At 40.7% G+C, this 25,240-nt stretch overlaps 2 protein-coding genes across 4 annotated transcripts in view; both read left to right on the forward strand.

Moving 5' to 3' along the window:
- The first annotated feature begins 4,838 nt into the window (after positions 1-4,838).
- LOC122976083 (equilibrative nucleoside transporter 1-like) lies at positions 4,839-6,318 on the forward strand. Its single transcript, XM_044344380.1, has 4 exons — positions 4,839-4,922; positions 5,229-5,337; positions 5,439-5,524; positions 6,219-6,318. The coding sequence occupies exons 1-4, from the start codon at positions 4,902-4,904 to the stop codon at positions 6,252-6,254; spliced, it is 252 nt and encodes an 83-aa protein (XP_044200315.1). The 5' UTR covers positions 4,839-4,901; the 3' UTR covers positions 6,255-6,318.
- Positions 6,319-6,817: 499 nt separating this feature from the next.
- Positions 6,818-25,240, forward strand: part of LOC122975860 (calpain-1 catalytic subunit-like) — a 53,704-nt gene continuing 35,281 nt past the window's right edge. Inside the window, exons 1-16 of one of the 3 annotated variants that reach the window (XM_044344198.1) lie at positions 6,999-7,636; positions 12,915-12,984; positions 15,412-15,530; positions 16,330-16,463; positions 18,501-18,669; positions 19,170-19,253; positions 19,325-19,410; positions 19,872-19,937; positions 20,119-20,279; positions 20,627-20,796; positions 21,141-21,152; positions 21,372-21,583; positions 23,020-23,056; positions 24,017-24,082; positions 24,698-24,755; positions 24,831-24,895. In XM_044344198.1, the coding sequence (XP_044200133.1) occupies positions 7,400-7,636; positions 12,915-12,984; positions 15,412-15,530; positions 16,330-16,463; positions 18,501-18,669; positions 19,170-19,253; positions 19,325-19,410; positions 19,872-19,937; positions 20,119-20,279; positions 20,627-20,796; positions 21,141-21,152; positions 21,372-21,583; positions 23,020-23,056; positions 24,017-24,082; positions 24,698-24,755; positions 24,831-24,895 (1,746 nt within the window). In that variant the 5' untranslated portion in view covers positions 6,999-7,399. Of the gene's footprint in view, positions 7,637-12,914; positions 12,985-15,411; positions 15,531-16,329; positions 16,464-18,500; positions 18,670-19,169; positions 19,254-19,324; positions 19,411-19,871; positions 19,938-20,118; positions 20,280-20,626; positions 20,797-21,140; positions 21,153-21,371; positions 21,584-23,019; positions 23,057-24,016; positions 24,083-24,697; positions 24,756-24,830; positions 24,896-25,240 lie in introns of all 3 variants that reach the window. The other 2 variants (XM_044344199.1, XM_044344197.1) reach the window with 2 other exon arrangements.

The raw sequence follows: 25,240 nt of genomic DNA on the forward strand, positions 1-25,240 counted from the left end.
GGGGGGGCGGACCTTTGGCTCAGGTGAGGCAGCAGTGTGATATCAGTCGACTCTGAATTATTCAGAGCAAACAGGCTGATAAACACAGCGAGGTGTTGAACAACGAAACACCTGAACTCACACATCACCTGGAATCCAGCCTGCAGACACAGCTCCGGGTGTTGACGTGCTGCTGACACAGATCTGGGTAAAGGTATTGCCGGCTGTGTTATTGGTAGCATTTTTGCTGCTCTCAACCACTAATGTGTCTCCACTTTCTGCCACTATACAAAAGTGAAGCCAATTAAAGCTGCAAGCAGCGTTGAACGGGCCTTCACGCCCTTACGCACGTCGGGCTGCGGCGCAGTCGAAGGGCTTCTGTGACGGGCATGTAGATGTTTTCAGACCCGGCTGTTTTCAGACAGTGCAAGAAGGAGATAAACATCACTTCCTTTGTCCACTGTTTTGCCTGCTGCTGGGGCTGCTTTGCTGCAGTTGCGTAGGGGGCGCTATTCAGCCAGTTTGCATCACTGACTGAATATTGTCATGTAGACGTGTTCAGGCCGGGACTCTTATCAAACATATAAAATCTGGTGCAGACTGGAGCATTTACAATAAAGTTATAGCAACTTCCTCTGTCATGGCAAAACATCAAAACTCAACACCACGCCACGGCCACACGCTTCAACGATCAACGCTAAATTATAGCATATTAGGCACATTACCGCCACCCTCCGCTTCGGACTGTAGACCAAATATTAAATCCTACACATTTAGTTTCTTCAGCCAAGTGGGAAAAAATATGTGCATATATCGGCAATCGCCAAAAATGATGTAATCGTGTTAAATAACCGTGATGTCAACATTGAGCAAAAATAATTGTGATTATGCTTTTTGCCGTAATCAAGCACCCCTAAAGAGAACATACATTTTGATTTACATACACACACACACAAAGCATTTAAATATGTATGTGATAAATGTGTCGTCTTTAATAAACAGTTACTGGAACATTTTTCATCTCTTCTTTATCACTAAACTGTCACTCTCACTCCATTTATTCCCTTCCCCTCATAGGTCATCCCCACTACTCAATTATACATATAAGACTCATAATTATTGTAAAATAAATGATAATAACACCAAATTTCAAACAAAGTTTGTATATAATGTACTGTAAGTATATAGGCCTTTCTGCTGTATCCTACAAAAATGAGCTGCATTCAACCCCCCCCCCCCCCCACACACACTTTCCTCCCTCCTTCTCCCTCTCAGCTGGAGAGAAGGATTTCAGAGCAGTCTTCTAGTGGAAATATCCTCATAAATCCCACGACTTTGGCCAAATCTATGAATATAAAGACTGATAATTACACCTTGAGGTGGACGGGCAGTCCACGCCTTTACTTGAAGAGTTTACCAACTTTTATGTAAACAGTGTCATGGCTCTTGTCAATCAGATGTAATTGTCTTTTTAATAAAACTATGGCCAGTAAAAATCATATTAAAGTAGGAATTTTCGTCACGAATCCGTTGATACAGGTTTGAAAGTGGTCTGACATCACCAGGAGCAGTTGGAGAGGAGGATTTTAGAGTACACTTCTGGTGAAATCTCCTCATAAATCCCATTACTTTGGCCAAATCCCTACCTATAGTAGGGAATTTCATGGCCAATCCATTGATACAGGTTTGAAAGTGGTCAGACTTATAGTTTAGACGTCAGAAGCCTCTGTTTGACACAAAGTTCATGCCCATAGATTGTCTCCCCATTGGTTTACATTGTAAGGGTGATGTGGCACTGCAACTTTCAGGGCTTATAAAATCTAAACCGTTCGAGTTATTACAAAGTTTTTAACAACTTTCCTTCAGCACAGTGTCACAAGTCATGTATCAAAGTTTGAATTAACGGCCTCGGAGGAGATAACGTTTGATCGGGGTCCGAAATTGGCACAAAGTCATACTTTCATGAGCATGTTGCAGACTTCTTGTTGGATTTAGGTCAGGGGGGTCAGCGTATGATTTGTAGGTCTTGTTGAGACGAATAATTGAGTTTTGGTTTGATCTCTCTACGACATTCCTATGGGCCGTGGCCGCCATTTTAGATACATAGGTAGAGCACATTTTGGCACTTTGGGGGATAATTTTTACATTTTATCATATTTTTCACCAGACCTGATGTGCGTGCCAAATTTGGTGAGTTTTTGAGCATGTTTAGGGCGTCAAATTTAGGTCTGAAGTGGCATATTAATAAAGAAAGAAGAAAGAAAGAAAGAAACAGAACAGATACAAGAGGGTCTTCGCTCCTCTGGGGCTCAGGCCCTAATTAAACTGATCAGAAAAATTAGCACTTGGGCAAACATCAGCGTGATAAGAACGACAGAAACCATCTTTGGGAAGAATTTATTTGACGTGTACTTTGATTTTTTAGTTTGACTCATGTCTCATCCGCTAACATGGAGGGGGCGGGACTTATGATCTATACTGCAACCAGCCACCAGGGGGTGATCCAGATGTTCTGGCTTACTACTGGGGAGCTGTCATAACGTCCACATTTATATGGACTCGCTCTCCTGCTCTCTCTTGCTCAGTGTGTCATATGTTTAGCTATTCCTCTGCCTCCTTTAGTGATAATGGTACGTGTAATAAATATAGTTTATTTGCAGTGTTGGAAGCGAGGCTCCGCACCATGGAAACCAATCAGTAGCTAATGTAGTTAGCCTGCCCCCAGTAGCCGGTGCGGGCCTAGCTTAGCTTCTACTCCCCCGGTAGTTCCCGAGCAGCCGGGAAGCCAGGGTGGCTGGGTGACTGAAGGACGCATAGCCCTAAGCAGAAGCCCACGGTTCACCACCAACCAGTTCATGTTTCTAACTGGTTCTCCCCCCTCAGTAACACACCTGCTGAGAAACCAGCTCTGATTATTGCCAGCTCCATAGTGAGAAACGTGAAGTTAGTGACACCAGCAGCCATAGTTAAATGTATTCCTGGGACTGTTTCTTTTCATTTCTTCATGTAAACCAGCAACTTGTCTCTTAGATCCCATCCCAACTAGGCTGCTTAAGGAAGTCTTACCCTTAGTGAGCACTTCTTTACTAGATATGATCAATCTGTCTTTAGTAACAGGCTATGTACCACAGTCCTTTAAAGTAGCTGTAATTAAACCTCTTCTTAAGAAGCCTACTCTTGATTCAGGTGTTTTAGCCAATTATAGACCTATATCTAACCTTCCATTTCTCTCTAAGATCCTTGAGAAAGCAGTCTCTAATCAGTTATGTGACTTTCTACATAACAATAGTTTATTTGAGGATTTTCAGTCAGGATTTAGAGGCATCATAGCACAGAAACAGCACTGGTGAAAGTCACTAATGACCTCCTAACTGCATCAGACAAAGGATTTGTCTCTATACTTGTCCTGTTAGATCTTAGTGCTGCATTTGACACAATTGACCATCAAATCCTTTTGCAGAGACTGGAACATTTAATTGGCATTAAAGGAACTGCATTAAGCTGGTTTAAGTCCTATTTATCAGACTGATTTCAGTTTGTACATGTTAATGATGAATCCTCCGTGAAGGCAAAAGTTAGACACGGAGTTCCACAAGGTTCTGTACTTGGACCAGTTCTATTCACCTTGTATATGCTTCTCTGTGTCTCAACCCAACCGGTCGAGGCAGACGGCGTCCACCTAGAGTCCAGTTCTGCTGGAGGTTTCTTCCCATTAAAGGGGAGTTTTTCCTGCTGCTGCTCATGGAGGAATGTTGGGTCTCTGTAGATTAAAGAGTTGTTGGGATTTGGTCCCATATAAATAAAACTGTATTTAGGATCAGCTCAGGTTTCATTTAGTTTAGTTTAGTTTTAGTTCAGTTTTAGTGTGGTTTAGTTCAGCTCAGTTGTGGTTAGTTTGCAGATTGAGTTTGAAGCTCACGTGATCACCAATAATTGGTGATAACTTCATTACACAGTTTCTGTCATCTGAAGTCAAATTATTCATCTTAGAGATTATTGATCTTTTATTGAATATTTAAGGATTTCTTAACGGCCCGATTGTAAAGTCGACACTGAGACCGTTTGACTTCCTTAAAACTGTCTGAACCTTATTCTTCCTCTTCTTCTTCTTCTCTTCTTCTTCTTCTCTTCTTCTTCTCTTCTTCTTCTTCTCTTCTTCTTCCTCTTCTTCTTCTCTTCTTCTTCTTCTCTTCTTCTTCTTCCTCTTCTTCTTCTTCTCTTCTTCTTCTTCCTCTTCTTCTTCTTCTCTTCTTCTTCTCTTCTTCTTCCTCTTCTTCTTCTTCCTCTTCTTCTTCCTCTTCCTCTTCCTTCTTCTTCCTCTTCTTCTTCTTCCTTCTTCTTCCTCTTCTTCTTCTTCCTCTTCCTCTTCTTCTTCTTCCTCTTCTTCCTCTTCCTCTTCTTCTTCTTCTTCCTCTTCTTCTTCTCTTCTTCTTCTCTTCCTCTTCCTCTTCTTCTTCTTCTCTTCTTCTTCTTCTTCTTCTCTTCTTCTTCTCTTCTTCTTCTTCTTCCTCTTCTTCTTCTTCTCTTCTTCTTCCTCTTCTTCTTCTTCTCTTCTTCTTCTTCCTCTTCTTCTTCTTCTCTTCTTCCTCTTCTTCTTCTCTTCTTCTTCTCTTCCTCTTCCTCTTCTTCTTCTTCTCTTCTTCTTCTTCTTCTTCTCTTCTTCTTCTCTTCTTCTTCTTCTTCCTCTTCTTCTTCTTCTCTTCTTCTTCCTCTTCTTCTTCTTCCTCTTCTTCTTCTTCTTCTTCTTCTCTTCTTCTTCTCTTCTTCTTCTTCTTCTTCCTCTTCTTCTTCTTCTCTTCTTCCTCTTCTTCTTCTCTTCTTCTTCTCTTCCTCTTCTTCTTCTTCCTCTTCTTCTTCTCCTCTTCTTCTCTTCTTCTTCTTCAGAGGGAAGAGATGAGCAGAATGACCGTCAGAACGTCTCCATGCTGAAAATCTTTAAGAAGGTCAGACAAAGAAAATCAATCCATTTTCAAGGATTTATCAATATAATCACTGCTGAGAATTAGAATCATGATCATCAATGATGATTGAACCCAGAAAACAATCAATAATCAATGGTGATTTTGTGAAAAGGACCAGTTTGTTTGTTTGAAAATGTTTCTGTATAAAGAGTTTGAAGAGTTTTTAGTGGAAACAGTTTATATGTGACGTTAATCTCGGATCTGAATGTTCAGCTTTATTTATTTATTCATTTTTTATATTTTATAAAAAATAAAGGACGTGATCCCTGAACCTGTGTTGTGCTTCAGGTCTGGCTGTTGGCTCTGTCCGTCTGCTTCACCTTCACCATCACCATCGGCACATTTCCCGCCATCACTGCCGACACCAAATCCACCATAGCTGACAGAGGCTCCTGGGGTGAGTCCACCGCCCATCACATGACAGACAGTCCACCTGTAGCTGCGTGTGATTGGTCAGCCCGCTGTGGATAATATCAGTGCGACTTTATGTTTTGACAGACCTGTACTTCATCCCGGTCAGCTGTTTCCTGCTCTTTAACCTGTGTGACTGGGGGGGGCGGAGCCTGACAGCTGTCCGTATGTGGGTGAGTTCACATTTAAAGATCATTTGGTTAATAATCCAGAAAGACACCATCTATCTCTGTGGGACATTAACCCCGGTTCATACAGCGTCTCCACCTGGCTGCAGCTTTACAGTAATATCATTACTTTTGTCAGTAACAGTAGTATAAGGGATTACAGTTTGAGATTCAGTAGGTGAACCCAAGTGCAGACTCAGACGAGGAGACAGGAATAAGGTAAATAAGATGTTTATTGAAAGGCATGGAGAAGATGGGTGCAGGCCGGGGGAAGCTCAGGCTGGAAGCTGGGAACCAGGAACTGAGGCTGGGGGCAAGGGGAGTTAGGGGCCGAGGTAAGCAGGTCTGGAGTGGGATCTGAGAGAGCTGAATAGAGCAGAGGTCCAGGGTAGGGAAGCAGGGCTGACATGACAGGGGACAGGAGAAACAGCATCAGGCTAAAGATAACAGGCAACAACAGGATAACTAAAGGCTGGAAGCATAGACTGACTGATGTAGAGGCTACCATCTGGCAGGGCTGAGTATAAGCAGAGGTCTTGATTATGGATCGGGTTGCAGCTGGTGGGGCTCTGCTCTGACTCCAGAACACCTGTCTCCAATCACACCATCTCACACGAAGGTAGAGAGAGAGCCGCTCCGGGAGACACAGGACGGGAAGTAGAGGATGCGACAGGTGACGGTGTGTTCACTGTCTCACCAGATTAATGGAGGGTTGATATCTGTGTGGTCTCTGTGATTAGCTGACAGACTGAGGAGGAGAAATGCGACTTGCAGTAATTCCAAAAGGTAAAATAGGACAATGTTTTTTTAATTGAAGTTTTTATTGAGTTTTTTAAGGAATATTAATACAAATAAGTACAAAAGTCAAAAAAGACACAAATAAACATCACTGATTTACAGTCTTCTGTTGGGATTCGGTGCTTTATAAATAAAATTGACTTGACTTGACTCAGGGCACACACACACACACACACACACACACACACACACACACACACACACACACACACACACACAGCCTGCAGACACTGCTCAGGGCACGTCTGACTCATCTTCAGTTATTAAGGAGACTTTGATCTTTGATTCATCTGTAATTAATGAAGCTTAATGACACGAAGCTGAAACTGTTTAATATGAGAAACATATTTCTCTTCTGTAACTGAAATGTCTTCATTGTTCTACTTTAAGTCATTTTATCTTTATATATTTTAACAGCTAAATCACAGTTCTTGTATTTGTAATTTGGCTAAAATGTGACTCATTCTGTTGACACACTTCTTTATTCTGATATCTGAGACTGTGTGCATCATGTTTTCATTCCTCACGTGTGACAGTGAAGCTGTTTGACCGCGCGGACAAACAGCGACACCTTGTGGTTGATTTTATAATTTGCACTCTGAAGAAACTTCAGACTTTACAGACATTTCAGACATTTCCTTTGACTTTTTTATTTACTGTGTGAAGAAGCTTTAGAGTTTTTTTAAACTGAACTTTTAAAGACTTGTATCTGCTAGACTTCAGACTTTCTTCTACTTTTTATATTTTACTTTTTTATACCAGAGAGACTTTTTATGACGTTTCATGGCGATTTATATTAGTTAAAGAGACTTTTTGTGACTTTTGGGACCTTTGATTCGCTCTCGTTCCTGGATTTAACTTCAGTCTGAAGCAACAAGCAGACACATCTGCAGCTGAAGAAGTTTTCGGAGAGTTTCAGAAGGTAGAGAGAGGCAGACAGACAGCGGAGAGAGAGAGCGGTGACTCCTCCTCTGGATTTCGGGGCGGAGGTCTGACTGAAAATCTGTTCAGAGAGGAAAAGTTTTGTGTAGAAGAAGCTGCGACAGTCTGAGACCAGCTTTGACTATCTTCTTCTCCTCCATCATGTCCGGCGTGGCGTCCACTCTGGCCAAGCAGCGGGCCCTGGCCGCGGGCTTCGGTACCAACGCGAACGCGGTGCGCTACCTGAACCAGGACTTCGCGGCGCTCCGGGCGCAGTGCCTCTCCGCAGGAAGCCTCTTCACCGACCCGACCTTCCCCGCCGCGCCCGAGGCGCTGGGCTTCAAAGAGCTGGGCCGCAACTCTTTCAAGACCCGGGGAGTCACCTGGAAGAGGCCCACGGTAAGAGTCCGGGTCCGGGGGCGGCATCTGGGGACGGGTAGATGGGTGGGGTGGTGGGGGAGGGGGGGAGGGGGGGCTTTACTGCTCTACTGCTCCTCCCTGATGAAAAAACACCGGAATCCACAAAACTGTCTTAGATATTAAAGAGTTATAGAAATGTTATAGATAAGTTATAGATAAGTTATAGATAAGTTATAGGTATGTTAAGGAGATGTTATAGATATGTTATAGATATGTTATAGATATGTTAAGGAGATGTTATAGATATGTTATAGATATGTTATAGGTATGTTAAGGAGATGTTATAGTTTGTCTTTGGTACATTTCTCAGATCAGGAGTGTTCAACCTCACATCATCTGGTCACTTGTGCTCATCATAGAAACTATTTCTTCTTCTTCTTCTTCTTTTGAACAAATGATAAACGCGTTGGCACATCCTGCTGCTGATGTACAGCTGTCTGCTGTTTCCTATATTATTAGATCAACATGTATTATACTTTTCTATGTTTCTATGAGATGATAACTGATAATTGAAAGATAATTGATGAACTGCTCTCAGGTGAATGTCCCAGAGCTGCATCTCATGAAGCTTCAGCTGGTAAACACATGTAGACAGAAAACAACACAGTGTTCTGATGAAGAACAACAAAGAAATGAACAGAGCCAACAGGCAGGAAGAAGAGGAGGAGGAGGAGGAGGAAGGCTGCGTGGTGAAGAGTAGGGAAGCGAAACAGAGGAAGAGGTAGAGGAGGTTCCTGATGAAATACGTAACTGTGGAGCGTGTTCTTCATCACGGCTGGTCGAAGGATGCAGCTGCATGTCGGGAGAACAATCAAAAGTTTCATAGACAGAACAGTATGTGATCCAACAACCTGCTGTTACAGTGTTCTGTAATACTGTAATACACTGTATTACTGTAATACTGTAATACCGTAATACTGTAATACACTGTATTACTGTAATACTGTAATACACTGTATTACTGTAATACTGTAACTTACTGTAATACTGTAATACTGTAATACACTGTATTACTGTAATACTGTAACTTACTGTAACTTACTGTAATACCGTAATACTGTAATACACTGTATTACTGTAATACTGTAACTTACTGTAACTTACCGTAACTTACTGTAATACCGTAACTTACTGTAACTTACTGTAATACCGTAACTTACTGTAACTTACTGTAACTTACTGTAATACCGTAACTTACTGTAACTTACTGTAATACCGTAACTTACTGTAACTTACTGTAACTTACTGTAATACCGTAACTTACTGTAACTTACTGTAATACCGTAACTTACTGTGACTTACTGTAATACTGTAACTTACCGGAACTTACTGTAACTTACTGTGACTTACTGTAATACCGTAACTTACCGTAACTTAGTGTAATACTGTAATACACTGTATTACTGTAATACTGTAACTTACTGTAACTTATTGTAATACTTCATATTACAGCCTCACAGGTTGTAGCACAGACTGACAGACTGTTTACTGACAACATGGCCAAGCTTTTTAACTGTCTTGTTTGTAAACAATGACACGAGGACATATTTACTTTTGAGAGATTCAGATTATTATGCTTCATGTGTTGCTGTTTGCAGATGTTAAGATGATCTGAGAAATGTACCGAAGCAACTGAGAAAACAAAAGTACTTTTGGGCCTTTTATAAGTAATTTCAGGGTACAAGGAGTTGGAAATGTTATACTGTTATACTTTAGTAATGCTGTAGTTATACTGTAGTTATACTGTAGTAATGCTGTAGTTATACTGTAGTAATGCTGTAGTTATACTCTAGTTATACTGTAGTAATACTGTAGTTATACTCTAGTTATACTGTAGTTATACTGTAGTAATGCTGTAGTTATACTGTAGTAATGCTGTAGTTATACTCTAGTTATACTGTAGTTATACTTTAGTAATGCTGTAGTTATACTGTAGTAATGCTGTAGTTATACTGTAGTTATACTGTAGTTATACTTTAGTAATGCTGTAGTTATACTGTAGTAATACTGTAGTTATACTCTAGTTATACTGTAGTTATACTGTAGTAATGCTGTAGTTATACTGTAGTAATACTGTAGTTATACTCTAGTTATACTCTAGTTATACTGTAGTAATACTGTAGTTATACTGTAGTAATACTGTAGTTATACTGTAGTAATACTGTAGTTATACTTTAGTAATGCTGTAGTTATACTGTAGTAATACTGTAGTTATACTCTAGTTATACTCTAGTTATACTCTAGTTATACTGTAGTAATACTGTAGTTATACTGTAGTTATACTCTAGTTATACTGTAGTAATACTGTAGTTATACTCTAGTTATACTCTAGTTATACTGTAGTAATACTGTAGTTATACTCTAGTTATACTCTAGTTATACTCTAGTTATACTGTAGTAATACTGTAGTTATACTGTAGTAATACTGTAGTTATACTCTAGTTATACTGTAGTAATACTGTAGTTATACTGTAGTTATACTCTAGTTATACTGTAGTAATACTGTAGTTATACTGTAGTAATACTGTAGTTATACTCTAGTTATACTCTAGTTATACTGTAGTAATACTGTAGTTATACTGTAGTAATACTGTAGTTATACTCTAGTAATACTGTAGTTATACTGTAGTAATACTGTAGTTATACTGTAGTAATACTGTAGTTATACTCTAGTTATACTCTAGTTATACTGTAGTAATACTGTAGTTATACTGTAGTAATGCTGTAGTTATACTGTAGTAATACTGTAGTTATACTCTAGTTATACTGTAGTTATACTGTAGTTATACTCTAGTTATACTGTAGTTATACTGTAGTAATACTGTAGTTATACTCTAGTTATACTCTAGTTATACTGTAGTAATACTGTAGTTATACTGTAGTAATACTGTAGTTATACTCTAGTAATACTGTAGTTATACTGTAGTAATACTGTAGTTATACTCTAGTTATACTCTAGTTATACTGTAGTAATACTGTAGTTATACTGTAGTAATGCTGTAGTTATACTGTAGTAATACTGTAGTTATACTGTAGTAATACTGTAGTTATACTCTAGTTATACTCTAGTTATACTGTAGTAATGCTGTAGTTATACTGTAGTAATGCTGTAGTTATACTCTAGTTATACTCTAGTTATACTGTAGTAATACTGTAGTTATACTCTAGTTATACTGTAGTTATACTGTAGTAATGCTGTAGTTATACTGTAGTAATGCTGTAGTTATACTCTAGTTATACTCTAGTTATACTGTAGTAATACTGTAGTTATACTCTAGTTATACTGTAGTTATACTGTAGTAATGCTGTAGTTATACTGTAGTAATGCTGTAGTTATACTCTAGTTATACTCTAGTTATACTGTAGTAATACTGTAGTTATACTCTAGTTATACTGTAGTTATACTGTAGTAATGCTGTAGTTATACTGTAGTAATGCTGTAGTTATACTCTAGTTATACTGTAGTTATACTGTAGTAATGCTGTAGTTATACTCTAGTTATGCTGTAGTTATACTGTAGTAATGCTGTAGTTATACTCTAGTTATACTGTAGTTATACTTTAGTAATGCTGTAGTTATACTGTAGTTATACTGTAGTTATACTTTAGTAATGCTGTAGTTATACTGTAGTTATACTGTAGTTATACTTTAGTAATGCTGTAGTTATACTGTAGTTATACTGTAGTTATACTTTAGTAATGCTGTAGTTATACTGTAGTTATACTTTAGTAATGCTGTAGTTATACTGTAGTTATACTGTAGTTATACTTTAGTAATGCTGTAGTTATACTGTAGTTATACTTTAGTAATGCTGTAGTTATACTGTAGTTATACTGTAGTAATGCTGTAGTTATACTGTAGTTATACTGTAGTTATAAAACATAAACAATAACAACAATATATAGATAGATAGATGGTAGATAGATGATATATAGATGATATATAGATGATATATAGATGATATATAGATGATAGATGATATATAGATGATATATAGATGATAGATGATATATAGATGATATATAGATGATAGATGATATATAGATGATTGATAGATGATAGTTAGAGTCCTACTATTAATCTTCTACTAAACTATCAATGATTCATTAATAATCAGTCTATAGATGTAATAAATGGTTAATGGATAATGTTTATTAATGTATTGATCAATAACTATAACTCCTCCTGTGGACACACAGACATGTTTGCTGTAATAATATAAATGTCTTCATAGGAGAAGTTATAATAAATACTGAACATTAATAAAGTAATATATCTGTTTATAACTACAGTATAGTGAGTTCTATAAACTGTATATATCTTGATTATTAATGTGGGAGAGCTGAACATGAGTGCAGTGAGTCATATCAGAGATGGTTAATAGCAGTGAGATGAGTCACTACACAGTCATAAAACAGAGGTGGTTCCTGTGAAGAGTTATATGGGTGTGGAGGGAAAACATTTACTCAGCGCTGCCTCACTGTTTATCCCCAAATCTCCAGCAACAGTTCCTGGTTGTTTCAGGGTTGATGTTGGACTGTTTAGTGCTGCACAGATGTGTTGTCCTGGTGCAGATGTGTCACTCTGAGGTTTTTCAGAAGCAGGAAGTAACAGACAGAGGAAGAGGAGGGAGTGACGACTAAACTCTAACTAAAAACTAAACCGAACCAAGTAAACACACAATCACACCGTTACATCCAGGTGTAACGGACAGACTTCCTGCTGTAGTTTATGATTCAACCTGTGCAGGAAGTTTCAAGAGTTTTCACCTCACAGATATTTAAAGAATTTTCCACAAACTGACCTCCAGTAGAAGAGTCCCAGCAGGAGGAACCACTAAAACTGGACTAACTGTGATCCAGAACCATCTAATGATTGATTGATCAGTTATAGATATCAGATTGATCGGTGGAGTCCTGAACCTCTGACTGAGTCTTATCACATATTTATGACATAATATTTTCCAGAGTGTAGACTGAACCAACAGGAAGTAGAAAACTAAAGAATCATGTTTTCCTTCACTGGTTTCCTCTCATATTCTCTCCAACGTGCTGCCATATTTAAAATCATTTGTGTGGATCTGCTGAAGTTCAGAGTTTCAACCGTCAGCAGCACCTGACAGTTCAGCTTCACCTGCACAAAAACCACAAAGACACACAAAACCTCCACGAAGAGACACAAAATGACATTTTCTGATGATCTGAGTATGATGTGTTCAGAGGATGTTAATAAGTGTCTCTGTGTCTCCGTCCATCAGGAACTGGTCTCTAACCCGGAGTTCATCCTCGGCGGAGCCACCAGGACCGACATCTGCCAGGGAGCTCTGGGTGAGTTTCTCCTCACTGTCCCTGAACGCCTCACAGCGTCCAGGCTGTCAGACTGTCCCTGAACGCCTCACGGAGTCAGATTGACATTCATTGAGGAGCTGCTGCTGCTGCGTGTGCAGACAGGTACGCTGGCATGTCGGCGTTCAGGTCTGTCTGCACACGTCTGGAGGTCAGAGGTCACAGAGCTGCTGTCGGTCTCTGAGGAGGAGAAACAAGTTGAAGAACGAAGCAGGAAGTGTTTTAAAGATAAAGTTAAATGTTGAATAGTTCATGTTAATGGACTGTTGATCAGCTGATGGATCAATAATTCATTAATATGGTCTCCTGGCTGAAACATATTTGTTTTATATGTTCACTCTGCAGACGTCTCAGAGTCAGAGCGGTGAACATGATGTCATCATCCTGCTGGTTTACACTTCGTATCTGAGAAATACTGAAGAATACTACATTACCCATCGTCCTCGGCTGCTGAAGTTGTAAACAAAACGTGTCACCATGGTTACTAAATCCACTCAAAGTGACCCAGAAATGAAAAGTGAACTGATTTAATCTTCAGGTTGTAAAATGACTTGAATCTGCTCGCCGTTAGTGAATTTAACGCTCTGTGATTGGCTGAAATGCACCCTGGGAGTCGTAGTCAACGTCTACCCTGAACTCTTTATGCCTACAGAAGCAGATATTTTCTAACACAGATGATTCACCAGGAGAGTTTCATGTTGATCAGATGTATTGATGGAGGTTTGTCTTCTTCCATCAGTTTCCAGTCTTTATGCTAAGCTAAGCTAACCGGCTGCTGGCTGTAGCTTCATATTTATGAAACACAGCAACAGGACAGCAGGAAGACAGGTGGGAGTTTATAAAATAAGTGTCCACACAGTGCAGCTGATAATAACCTTTTACATGTTACAGTAGTAAATAATGGACGTAGCCGCTGTGACGTCATCCACTTCCTGTTCTGAAGCCTTGAGTTCAGCATTTCATTAACGGGACAGAATTCACTAAATGAACATCATGATGTATTAAAGACTCATTTCCTCGTAGGCTTCCATACAGTCAGACTCCAACACATGATATGATTCACTAACTAAAGTTTAGTGATAGAACAAAACCACTTGATGCATCCAGACATGAGAATATAATCTGTGTTTCAGATGCATTAAACTGTTGAGAAGTTGCTGAATACTGCGTGTTGATCAGCCTGCTGCAGAACCAACAGACCGCTCTGTTTACAGCAGAACATTCTCTGTTCTACCATGAGAACTTAATGAGAACCAGCTGAGAACCTGCTGTAATTAAAGGAGGGCGATGCCACGCCGAGGCCTGATTGGCTGAGCAGGAAGTGGCACAAGGACAGGAAGAGGCCTGCCAGCTATTGTTAGAGATTCAAACATCAGAGAGAGAGAGAGCGAGCGAAGACATGAGCTGTCAGCCAATGAGGACACACCCTCACACACACACACACACACACACACACACACACACACACACACACACACACACAGTGTTGCGGTGGTGACTCACCAGCATGTCGTGCCTGCATTAAACCACGGCTCGGCTCTGCTGTTGCGTAACACGATTTGTTCTCACATGTAGAAACATTTTCATCAGTCTGGAAACGACAAATTCAGATTCTGCTGAATGTTTTCTCTGCGTTCAGCCTGTTTGTTGTAATTTAACTCGTATGTCGGTCGGTGCAGGAATTTGGCTCAGAGTGAGACCTCTCACAAACTAACCGTGCTGTGAATATTTGTGGTCAGAGGCTGCAGAAATGTCTGCAGGCGGTTTTTTATTCGCATGATTTAAATTTGCTGTTGCTTCATCAGAGAGACACAAACAACAACAACAACAACAACAACAAGAGATACAGAATGTTTGATAAGTCCTCCAGCATCTGTATGATGTTCCAGATGTTACAGATGTTACTGATATCGTCCTGTAAGAGGAATAATTCGCTGACTGAGAAACAAACAAAGGAAACAGACAGAATATGAAATGATGTCCTGGTTCAACATCTGTTGTTTCTTAATGTTCCAGCTGCTGCTCCAGTTCTTCATTAGAAGCTCTAAAGTGAAATCTCTCAGACCAAATTACTTCAATGTTTTAATTTAATCTAAATTTAAATTTAATTTATTGTAAATGTTCTTCTTTTTATAACCTGACTGAATGAAGTGCAGTGTGCCTGCAAATGGCTTTAAAGTCTCTTTTCTTTTTTTTTTAAATCTAAAATTTGTTGATTAAATATTTGGTTTCAGATCAAAAATTCCAATTTCAGACTTTGATGTTCCTGTTGTACATAAAGATTATTGAGATAAATAAACGGATCTCCTTCCTGATGAATCAGATAAGACAGACGAGCTCTGCTGCCTGTAGGAGGCGCCGTCAGGCTGTAGACTGTACCTGAGTGTTTACCTGTCCGTCTGTCTCCAGGCGACTGCTGGCTGTTGGCGGCCATCGCCTCGCTGACGCTCAATGAATACGTGATGGCCAGAGTCGTTCCCTCAGATCAGGGCTTCGGTGACGACTACGCTGGCATCTTCCACTTCCAGGTAACATAAGAGTGATACGTTAACCCAGTTTAACCCAGTTAAACCCAGTTAAACCCAGTTTAACCCAGTTAAACCCAGGCTTATGTTAGTTAACGGCTAACGGAGCAGTTACGGAGGTTATTCTTGAAGACCAGCCTGCAACACAACGTGACATCATCCTGCAAGGAGCTGCGTCGGCCAATCACATCCATGCAAGCTCACATCCTGGTAGATTACTCTGTAAAGTGAAAGTTGTCACAATCATCGTAACAAAAGATAAAACAGTTTCCACCATGATAACTTTTCCTCTCTGCAGTGTTTGAACTTATTCATCTGTTACTCAAACTGGATTCATGTCTCACTGGTTCCTGTGGCAACACGCCCTGGTCCAGTTATCAGTCTGAACCTGTCCTCAGTTCTTCTAACATTCTTCAACAAAGATTCTGAAGGACTGAAATGTTGTAGTTCTGTGAAGCTGAATATCAGACGTCATGTTTCAGACTGTCTGAGCTCCTCTTCCTCAGTGACAGCAGTGATTCTTCCTCTGCTGTCTGACAGATGATTGAGTCCTCACCTAACAGACTGGAGGAAACTCGTTAGCCTAGCAACATCAGTGCTAAAAACAACCCAGGATGCATCACTCCCAGTAGCAGCTAGTGTTGTTATTACAATACATATTACTGTTATTCAAAAAGAACATCTGATGTTGTGAACAATGTAAGACAACGTAGGATAAAACATGGTCTTGTAGTAATTGAATCTTTGTTTAAAGCTGGAGACAGGAAGGAGAAAGTGTGAGTGTTTCCTCTGCTCTCTGTAGTTCTGGCAGTTTGGTGAGTGGGTGGACGTGGTGATCGACGACCGGCTGCCGGTCAAAGACGGAGAGCTGATGTTCGTGCACTCGGCGGAGGGGAGGGAGTTCTGGAGCGCTCTGCTGGAGAAAGCCTACGCCAAGTAAGACAGCAGGGATTCAACCTGACAACCATCATTAGTACGAGTTGTAACAACAAGATACTCACCAAGTTCCCGTCTGACATCTGGGAACATGGTGACAAAACTTTTACTATTCGCTTTCGTTTTCTCTTCCAAGTAACTTTGACTAAACTGTTGGTTTGTTTCAACACGTCTGATCCGTGTTCCTGGTCTGTCAGACTAAGTAAGGCAAGTTTATTTGTGTAGCACATTTCAACAACAAGGCAGTTCAAAGTGCTTCACATCGAGCATAAAAGACATTAAAACAGAATATAAAAGCAACACAAGTAAAAAGACATAAAAACAATTAAATTGTGTTAAATTTGGAAATAAAAAGAAACTAAGAAGGGAATAAGACATAAAACAAGAGAATAAAAGTAACAGTGCAGTGTGAAATATTAACCCTTAATGTGGTTTAATGAAAGGCGGCAAACAGAAAAGTCTTCAGCTGTGATTTAAAGAATTGAGAGTTGCAGCAGATCTGCAGTTTTCTGGGAGTTTGTTCAGATATGTGGAGCATAAAAACTGAACACTGCCTCTCAGGTTTAGTTTGGACTCTGGGGACAGAAAGCAGACCTGATCCAGACCTGATCCTGACCTGATCCAGACCACCTCTGGATCAGGTCAGGATGGTTTATAATGTAGCAGCAGATCAGAAACCATTCAGTGCTTTATAAACCAACAGCAGTATCTTTAACAGACAGGAAGCCAGTGTAAAGATCTGAGAACTGGACTGATATGATCCACTTTCTTGGTCTTAGTGACTCGAGCAGCAGCGTCTGGATCAGCTGCAGCTGTCAGATCGACCTGTGAAGACGGCGTTACAGTAGTCGAGTCTACTGAAGATAAATGCAGGACAAGTTTTTCCAAATCCTGCTGAGACATAAGTCCTTTACTTCTTGATATATTCTTCAGGTGATAGTAGGCTGTAACTTTGTAATTGTCTTAATGTGACTGTTGAAATTCAGGTCTGAGTCCATGACGACGCCAAGATTTCTGGCTTGGTTTGTAGTTTTTAACATTATCGATTGAAGCTGAGTGCTGACTTTTAATCGTTCTTTCTTGGCTCCAAAAACAATTACTTCAGTTTTATCTTTGTTTAATTGAATAAAATTCTGACACATCCAATCATTGATTTGTTCAGTGCACTTACTCAGTGCTTGTATTGGACCAGAGTCCCCTGGTGATATGTAAATTTGTGTGTCGTCTGCATAACTGAGTTAACATATTTTATTGTTTTCCATAATCTGAGCCAGTGGGAGCATGTAGATGTTGAACAGAAGAGGCCCCAGAATGGAGACTTGGGGAACTCCATGTGTCATTTTTGTCTGCTCAGATGTGTAATTACCTACAGACACAAAATAGTTCCTGTCCTTTAAGTAGGATTCAAACCAGTTCAGTACTGTGCCAGAAAGTCCCACCCAGTTTTCCAGTCTGTCTAGTAATGTGTTGTGGTCGACCGTGTTGAATGTGGCACTGAGATCCAGTAATACTGATACTGAAATTCTGCCACTGTTAATGTTTAAGTGGATGTCATTGAAGACCTTAACAAGAGCAGTCTCAGTGCTGTGGTTGAAATCCTGACTGGAAAACATCAGAACGGTTGTTTAGGGTCACAAAGTTGTTCATCTGTTGAAAAACAGCTTTTTCGGTGATCTTGCTTAAAAACGGGAGGTTTAATGAGCAACTATGGGCCTAGAGTTGCTCATTAGTGAACTGTCTAGAATGTTGTTTTTTAAGAGTGGCGTGATGACGACATGAAACTTCCAGAAAATGGCAGAAGTATTCTGTCTTTGTCTCAGTGGTTAGAAAAGGAGAACAGAGACCAACAAACATACAGAAGAAGCGAAGACACGTCTGCCTGAGTTGAAAATGTCTCAGCTTAAAGTAGAAACTGGCATGAAGCAGAAGTATTTGGATTCGCTGGAGGCACAGAGACCACACACACCGTTTCATCTTCACTGATAACTCGTTAAACAATGTTAAACAAGCTGAGTCGGTCCATACATATCATTGCAGAGTGAACGGCTGCTACGAGGCGTTATCTGGCGGTTCCACCACCGAGGGGTTTGAGGATTTCACCGGAGGCATCGCTGAGAACTACGACCTCCAGCGCCCCCCATCCAACCTGTTCCAGATCATCAAGAAGGCCCTGGAGGCTGGAGCGCTGCTGGGCTGCTCCATCGACGTGAGTCTGATGAACCACCAACATCATCACATCACCTTCAGTCATTCCAGTACAATAAGTTGTAGTTGTTACACTTACAGCAGGATTTGAGGGTTTTTCCATATATTTAATGTTTATCGTTTTCTACCTGCAAGATTTTTAAAATCTCATAATAGAACAAACATTTTGAATAAGCTGAAACAAAGCAAGCTAAAACTAAAGTTCTTGGTCATTACAAATATATCACATAAATCCTTCAGCCAGTAGCTTAAGTCTCATCTTAAGTCCAGTCAGTTACAGCTCAGCCAGCAAACCAGATCCAAACTCTACCAGAAGCTACACACAGAAAATAAGTTCAATCCGACACAGTTCGACCTCAAACCACATTTCTCGTCCTCGCTGGTCAAATTTAGAGTTTGTGATTATTTAACTGAGACAAAGTGATAATGATGATGGTAATGGTGGTGATGATGATGATGATGATGAGATACTGAGCTGTTTCTCTTTTGTTTTTGATGTAGATCACCAGCGCTGCAGACTCGGAGGCCGTCACTCGCCAGAAGCTGGTGAAAGGCCACGCCTACTCACTGACCGGCGCCGTGGAGGTAAAAATCACTTCCTGAGGATGAAATGAGATGAGACAATGAGATGATATGAAACAAGTTTCTGTCTCCAGGTGAACTACCGAGGTCGGCAGGAGAAGCTGGTGAGGATGAGGAACCCCTGGGGTCAGGTGGAGTGGACCGGAGCCTGGAGCGACGGGTAACCAAACCCACCACAACACCGACATACAACATAACACAGCTTCACCCTGGAGAGATTAGAAAAGACTGGTTTAGATTAGACCAGCGGTGAAGAGATGAGATTACTGAAGAGAGAGATGATGTAAAAGATGAGATGACATTGGAGTCAATGAGAAGAGATGAGATTATATGTAAAGACGTCAAATTAAATGAGATGTGATGAGACGAAGACAGGATAAGATAATATGATTAAATAAAATGAGACAAGTCCGGATGAGAATGACATTGGTTTAGATTTTAAAGATAAAACAAGGTGAGATTATATGGAAACAGGTGAAATTAGACAAGATGACATAATGACGAGATGAGAAGAAATTACAACCGATGAGCTAAGATCAGTTTACACATTTACTGTTTCTACTGTCCTTATATGTAGAAAGTTTGTCCTATTTTAACAGTAGTATTATGATGTTGGTCCAGGTCGTCTGAGTGGAACTCTGTGCAGGGAGACTGTCCACATGCCAACGCAGAGGACGGAGAGTTCTGGTAAGTGGGTTCTTAGATACAACTTTATTGATCTATGAAGTTGGAGGTCGATGATAAGTAAGTCTTTGATTCTTTCATTTAGTGATACAGGAAGTCCTGACAGTGTTAGATGGAAGTGGTTGTGATGTTGGTGTTTGTGGTTTTGGCTGCAGAGTGAGAGCTCTCTGTTGCATCTCTACAGGATGTCCTTCACCGACTTCTTGCGTCACTACTCTCGTATCGAGGTATGCACTTTGACCCCCGACGCCATCGGAGACGACTCTGTCAAACACTGGAGTGTCAGCAAGTTCGATGGCACCTGGAGAAGAGGATCCACCGCCGGAGGCTGCAGGAACCACCCCTGTTAGTACTGGAACCACTAATACTAGTACAGACTGCTTTCTCTTCAAGAATCGGTACCTGCAATGAATACGTGCTAAAAGCTACATCCACAGTTTTTGAAGATAAAGTGATATATACAAGTAAGAAACACCTTATTGAAGGCCCCTTGGTGTTGATCAAGGTTGACACCACCTGATAAGACCTTAACTGACTGTGGTAAAGGTTTTTTCATCACCTGTGAAGGTTCCTTGGGGTTTACATGTTGCAGGGTTGGAACACAGTTTGCGGATCGAGCTGGAGGTTTGAAGAGTTCCCCCTGGTGTGAGGTGATGTTTTGATAAAACTGGAAGCTGTTTTCTCCTCCGCAGACACATTCTGGATGAATCCACAGTTTGTGATCAAACTGGACGAGGAGGACGACGACCCAGATGATAACGAGGTGGGTTGCAGCTTCGTGGTCGGTCTGATCCAGAAGAACCGCAGGAAGCTCCGGAAAGTTGGAGAGGACATGCACACTGTCGGCTTTGCCATCTACGAGGTGAGAACTGAAGAAATGAAGGATTTGCTTTAATATAAAGGGAGTGGAAGTGTGAGGCAGGAGGGCAGGAGTTCTTCAGTGACAATAATAATGAGAGGACGACAAACAGACGACATTTACACGAGCGAGAGGTCATCTTTAAATAAAGCTGTGCTTAACTTGAAGACAGTTTTAGCTTCAGCAGCTAACAGCAGCTAACAGCTGCAGAGTCTGGATACTTCTTCCATCTCTGTCTAAAAGTTTGTAGGATATACAAGATGTTCTCTGTTAAAGCAGCTACCTGACACATTAACAGACATCCACCTTCAAAACTAACTATTTCCTTGTTTTCTGTTGTGTTTCAGCTTCCGCAACAGGTGAGCGCTGGACCCATGACACCATCTTCAGGTTAAAGGTCAAACCCACAATTCATTCTTTGTTCAGGTCATCAGGTTTCAAAGTCTGTCCTTCACCTTCCAGTTACATCAGCTTTACCATCAGCTTAATAATTCAGAACAGAAGATATAAAGAAGATGCTTATTGGCTAAACCACTTGTCTTTGTGCCTGCTCCTGATTGGCTGCTTTCCTTTGTCAGTTCCACGGGCAGAGGGAGGTGCACTTGGATAAGAACTTCTTCCTGACCCACGCTCAGACAGCGAGGTCAGAAACCTTCATCAACCTGCGCGAGGTCAGCTCTCGCTTCAAACTTCCGCCCGGCGAGTACCTGATCATTCCGTCCACCTTCGAGCCGCACCTCAACGGAGACTTCTGTATCCGGGTGTTCTCCGAGAAGCAGTCAGAGATCAAGTAAGACCCCCAAACTGCTGTTACGGGTGTGTTCCAGCCTCCAGTCAGTGATGGTGCCATTTAAAACCTTACTTAAGTAAAGCACAGAAGCATTTTCAGCTAAATTTACTTAAAGGTAGAATCATTTTGGAGAAAGACTGTTGATATTTGAACTAAATACACCCCCCCCCCCTTCATTCTCCTTCAGAAGCTCCACCCCTAAATTCATGGACGTGCGCTGCCATGGCAACGACCAAAAGAGAAATATGGCGGAATCCATAGTGATGCGCTGGCTGTAGAGTCACAACTGCAGGACGTTAAACAGCTTCCTGCTCAGATTACGCTTCACTAAACGATACCGTTAATAAAATGGAAGCATATGTGAACTGGTCACAGCATCTCTCTCCAGTTCACCAGTCCTCCCACCATCCAACAGCTGCTGGAGACTGTGGCTGAATTCAAATGTCCAGACTTCACCTCACTAATTATTATTATCAATAATAAAAACAACAATAATAATAATAATAATAATTTGCTGTGTAAAACTTTTTTTCATTTTTGTTATAATATAGTAATATAAAAGGCCTGCAGACTCAATAATGTGGATTATTATAATCAGGTAAACTACAGTCAGCTCAGCTCAGAATTTAATGTGAATATAAAATTATAATATTAGTCTCACTGAGCATTTTGACCAGATTTGTTGAGTGTACAGCAGAAAAGCTGCACATAACAAAACCATTAAGAACCATTCAGAAAACACTTGAATTGAGTTTTCAGGGTCAGCAATTTTAATTTATCTCTGCAGAAGCACATGAGGTCTAAAATCCGTCTCAGAGCGCATCGTGCTCGCGGTCCGGCGCCCTCGCACACTCGACGTGATGATGATGAACAGGTCATGGTACATGTGACTAAGCGCTCAGGATTCAGCCTGTCATGTCCTCACACAGACAGCTGCTGTGAGCACTGACGCCCCCTGCTGCTGATCCACTGGAACAATGTTCCATCTACAGACCAGAGCTGCGTCTGAACACCGAACGGACAGCCAGCGGACTGTGAGGACATATTCTGTCAAAGAATATCAGCAACTGGCTTTAAGTCTCTTAAAACTGTACTTCAGTACAGTACTTGAGTATCATGTTACTGCCTCCAGTTCTTCCTCAGTCAGCACTGAAGGTCTTTGGGCAGAAATCCAAAGAACTGAGCCGGTCCACATTCTTCAGCTGTGGTTCGTGGTCGAGTCCACATTCTGTATAAAAACCGGTCTGTAGTCGCTCATCTGCCTCTGATTGGATGTTTTGAGGCCTGAGCTGTTTGCAGTTACTGTGAAGGTGCAGAGGACATAAAGGACGTCTGTGTTTGTAGGTCTGACGTCCAAATACAGTGTGTAGGCGTGTTAGACCTGAAATGAAATAAAAATGTGTTTTCTAACCTGTGAATGATTCTCTGTCTGTCAGACCCTGTGACGACCCGGTCAACGCCGAACTGGATGACGTAAGTAATAATAATAATAATAATAATAATGATAATAATAATAATAATGATGTCTCATATCAACCTTAGAACATCATCATGACTGTCAAACTGTTTTTAAACAATATGACAAACTGTAGTAAAAACATCCTGGAAGATTTAAAGTCAAATATTACAAAATAATAAAAAAGGTTAAAAATCACAACCTAAAATTGTTTCAAACAAATTAACTAAAGGACACATGACATCAACTCTGGTTATTTTAGTCGTTTTGTTCATCATTTCTGTCAGACTGAACTCACCACGTTAACGGCTGAGGACGCGCTGACATCACAGTGACATCGCAAAAAATTACGACCCAAACGGTCCGTTATAAACCATGACGGTTAACCGCCACTTCCTGTTTCATCTTTGACCTCCTGTACTGACTGCAGGTGTGTCTACACAGTTTTAATGTTAATGTTTAATGAGAGATTATGAGCAACATTTTAGGTTTGTTCATTTTCAGTTTGACCTGCAAATAAAGTGGTTTAGATAAACTGGATGAACTGGTTTGTTTCTTGAATCTGTCACTGGACAACACTACCAAAAAAACACCAGAGCTTTCAGAAGGGGTCTTCATCCTTAAATATATAATAATAATAAACCTGTTTTACAGTTTTGTTGCCTGAAGGGCAAAACTCCAGTCGTGTTGGATCATATGACACATGAGATTTGACACCTGTTGTTAGTGAAACAGGACAGTACCATATCCTGACATGATACGACATCATCATTCTATAGTTCACTTCTACAAAGAAGAACAAAAGAGTATTTATTCTGGTGCCAGCGTGCTGCCAGGCGACATGATAATATCTGTACAACTGCAATAAAACAATTAAAACCACAGTCTTAATTATCTGACCTGACGTCATGAACCAGCAGTTATTCACAGTGTTGATTATGAATATCTAACTGTTGTCGTGTTGTTTGTGTGTCCAGGAGACGGTGTCTGATGAAGAGGTGGACGCAGGATTCAGAGGCTTGTTCACAAAGCTCGCCGGAGACGTGAGTTCACACCACAGACTCTAACAAAATAACGGACGCAGCCACCGTGACGTCACTCATTGGTTTGGTTTATGGACTCCTGTTTAGAAGCCTCGAGTTCACATTTTGACCGTCGCCATCTTGGATCATCATGTCTTTAGTTTTGCAAGTGTTTGCTCATAAATTAAAGTGTTTTTGACCAGATGATCATTATAGTTCAACCTAAGAGGAACGTGAACGTGTGAAACTAACTTCACAGCAATCCATCCGATTCTTGTTGAGATATTTCAATAAAGAACTAAAAAAACCTCATTGTGACGTCACCAGAAGATCACCAAAGTCAGCAGGATTTATTACTGAGAACCTCGAATATATGAACCAAACTTCACAGAAATCCAACAGCTGTTGAGATATTTCAGTTTGAGCCAAAGTGGTGACCGTCATTAGCAGTAGCATCTCTAGAGCTACGTAGCATGGCTAAAGATGGACGTGTCTCAAACCTGCTCAGAACAGCTTTATGGATTTCAGAAACATACTGTGAGCATGTTAGCTTATAGCTCAGGTACAGTTTGTTAAGCTGTTTAAGAAGCTGTGAGGACAGGGACGGCGGTGTTTGATGTTCTTCTTGTGTTTCAGGACATGGAGATCTCTGCGGTGGAGCTGAAGACCATCATGAACAAGATCGTCGCCAAACGTAGGCTGAAGCTCCAACAGTCACTGTGAACACACAAACAGCTGCGGCTTTTTTAACTTCCTGTTTTCTTCACAGGAACCGACATCAAAACCGACGGCTTCAGCCTGGAGACCTGCAGGATCATGGTCAACCTGATGGACGTATCCTTTCACTTCAATTCAGTTTTATTTATATAACAAGAGTTATCTCAGGTCTCTTTTCACATAGAGCAGGTCTAGACAAAACTCTTTAATCTACGGAGACCCAACATTCCTCCATCAGCAGCAGGAAAAACTCCCCTTTAACGGGAAGAAACCTCAAACAGAACCGGACTCTAGGTGTCTGGCGTCTGCCTCGACCGGTTGGGTAGAGAGAGAGAAAGAAGGAGACACAGAGAAGCATAATAACAACAATAATAATAGTAGAGATATGACTGTGATAGCTGGAGGACACCAACAGGACGGCGCCACCATCCCCACAGAGTTTCCTGCGAGATGAGGAAGCAC

This window comes from Thunnus albacares, chromosome 3, assembly GCF_914725855.1.
Source record: "Thunnus albacares chromosome 3, fThuAlb1.1, whole genome shotgun sequence".
Classification (NCBI taxonomy): Eukaryota; Metazoa; Chordata; class Actinopteri; order Scombriformes; family Scombridae; genus Thunnus; species Thunnus albacares.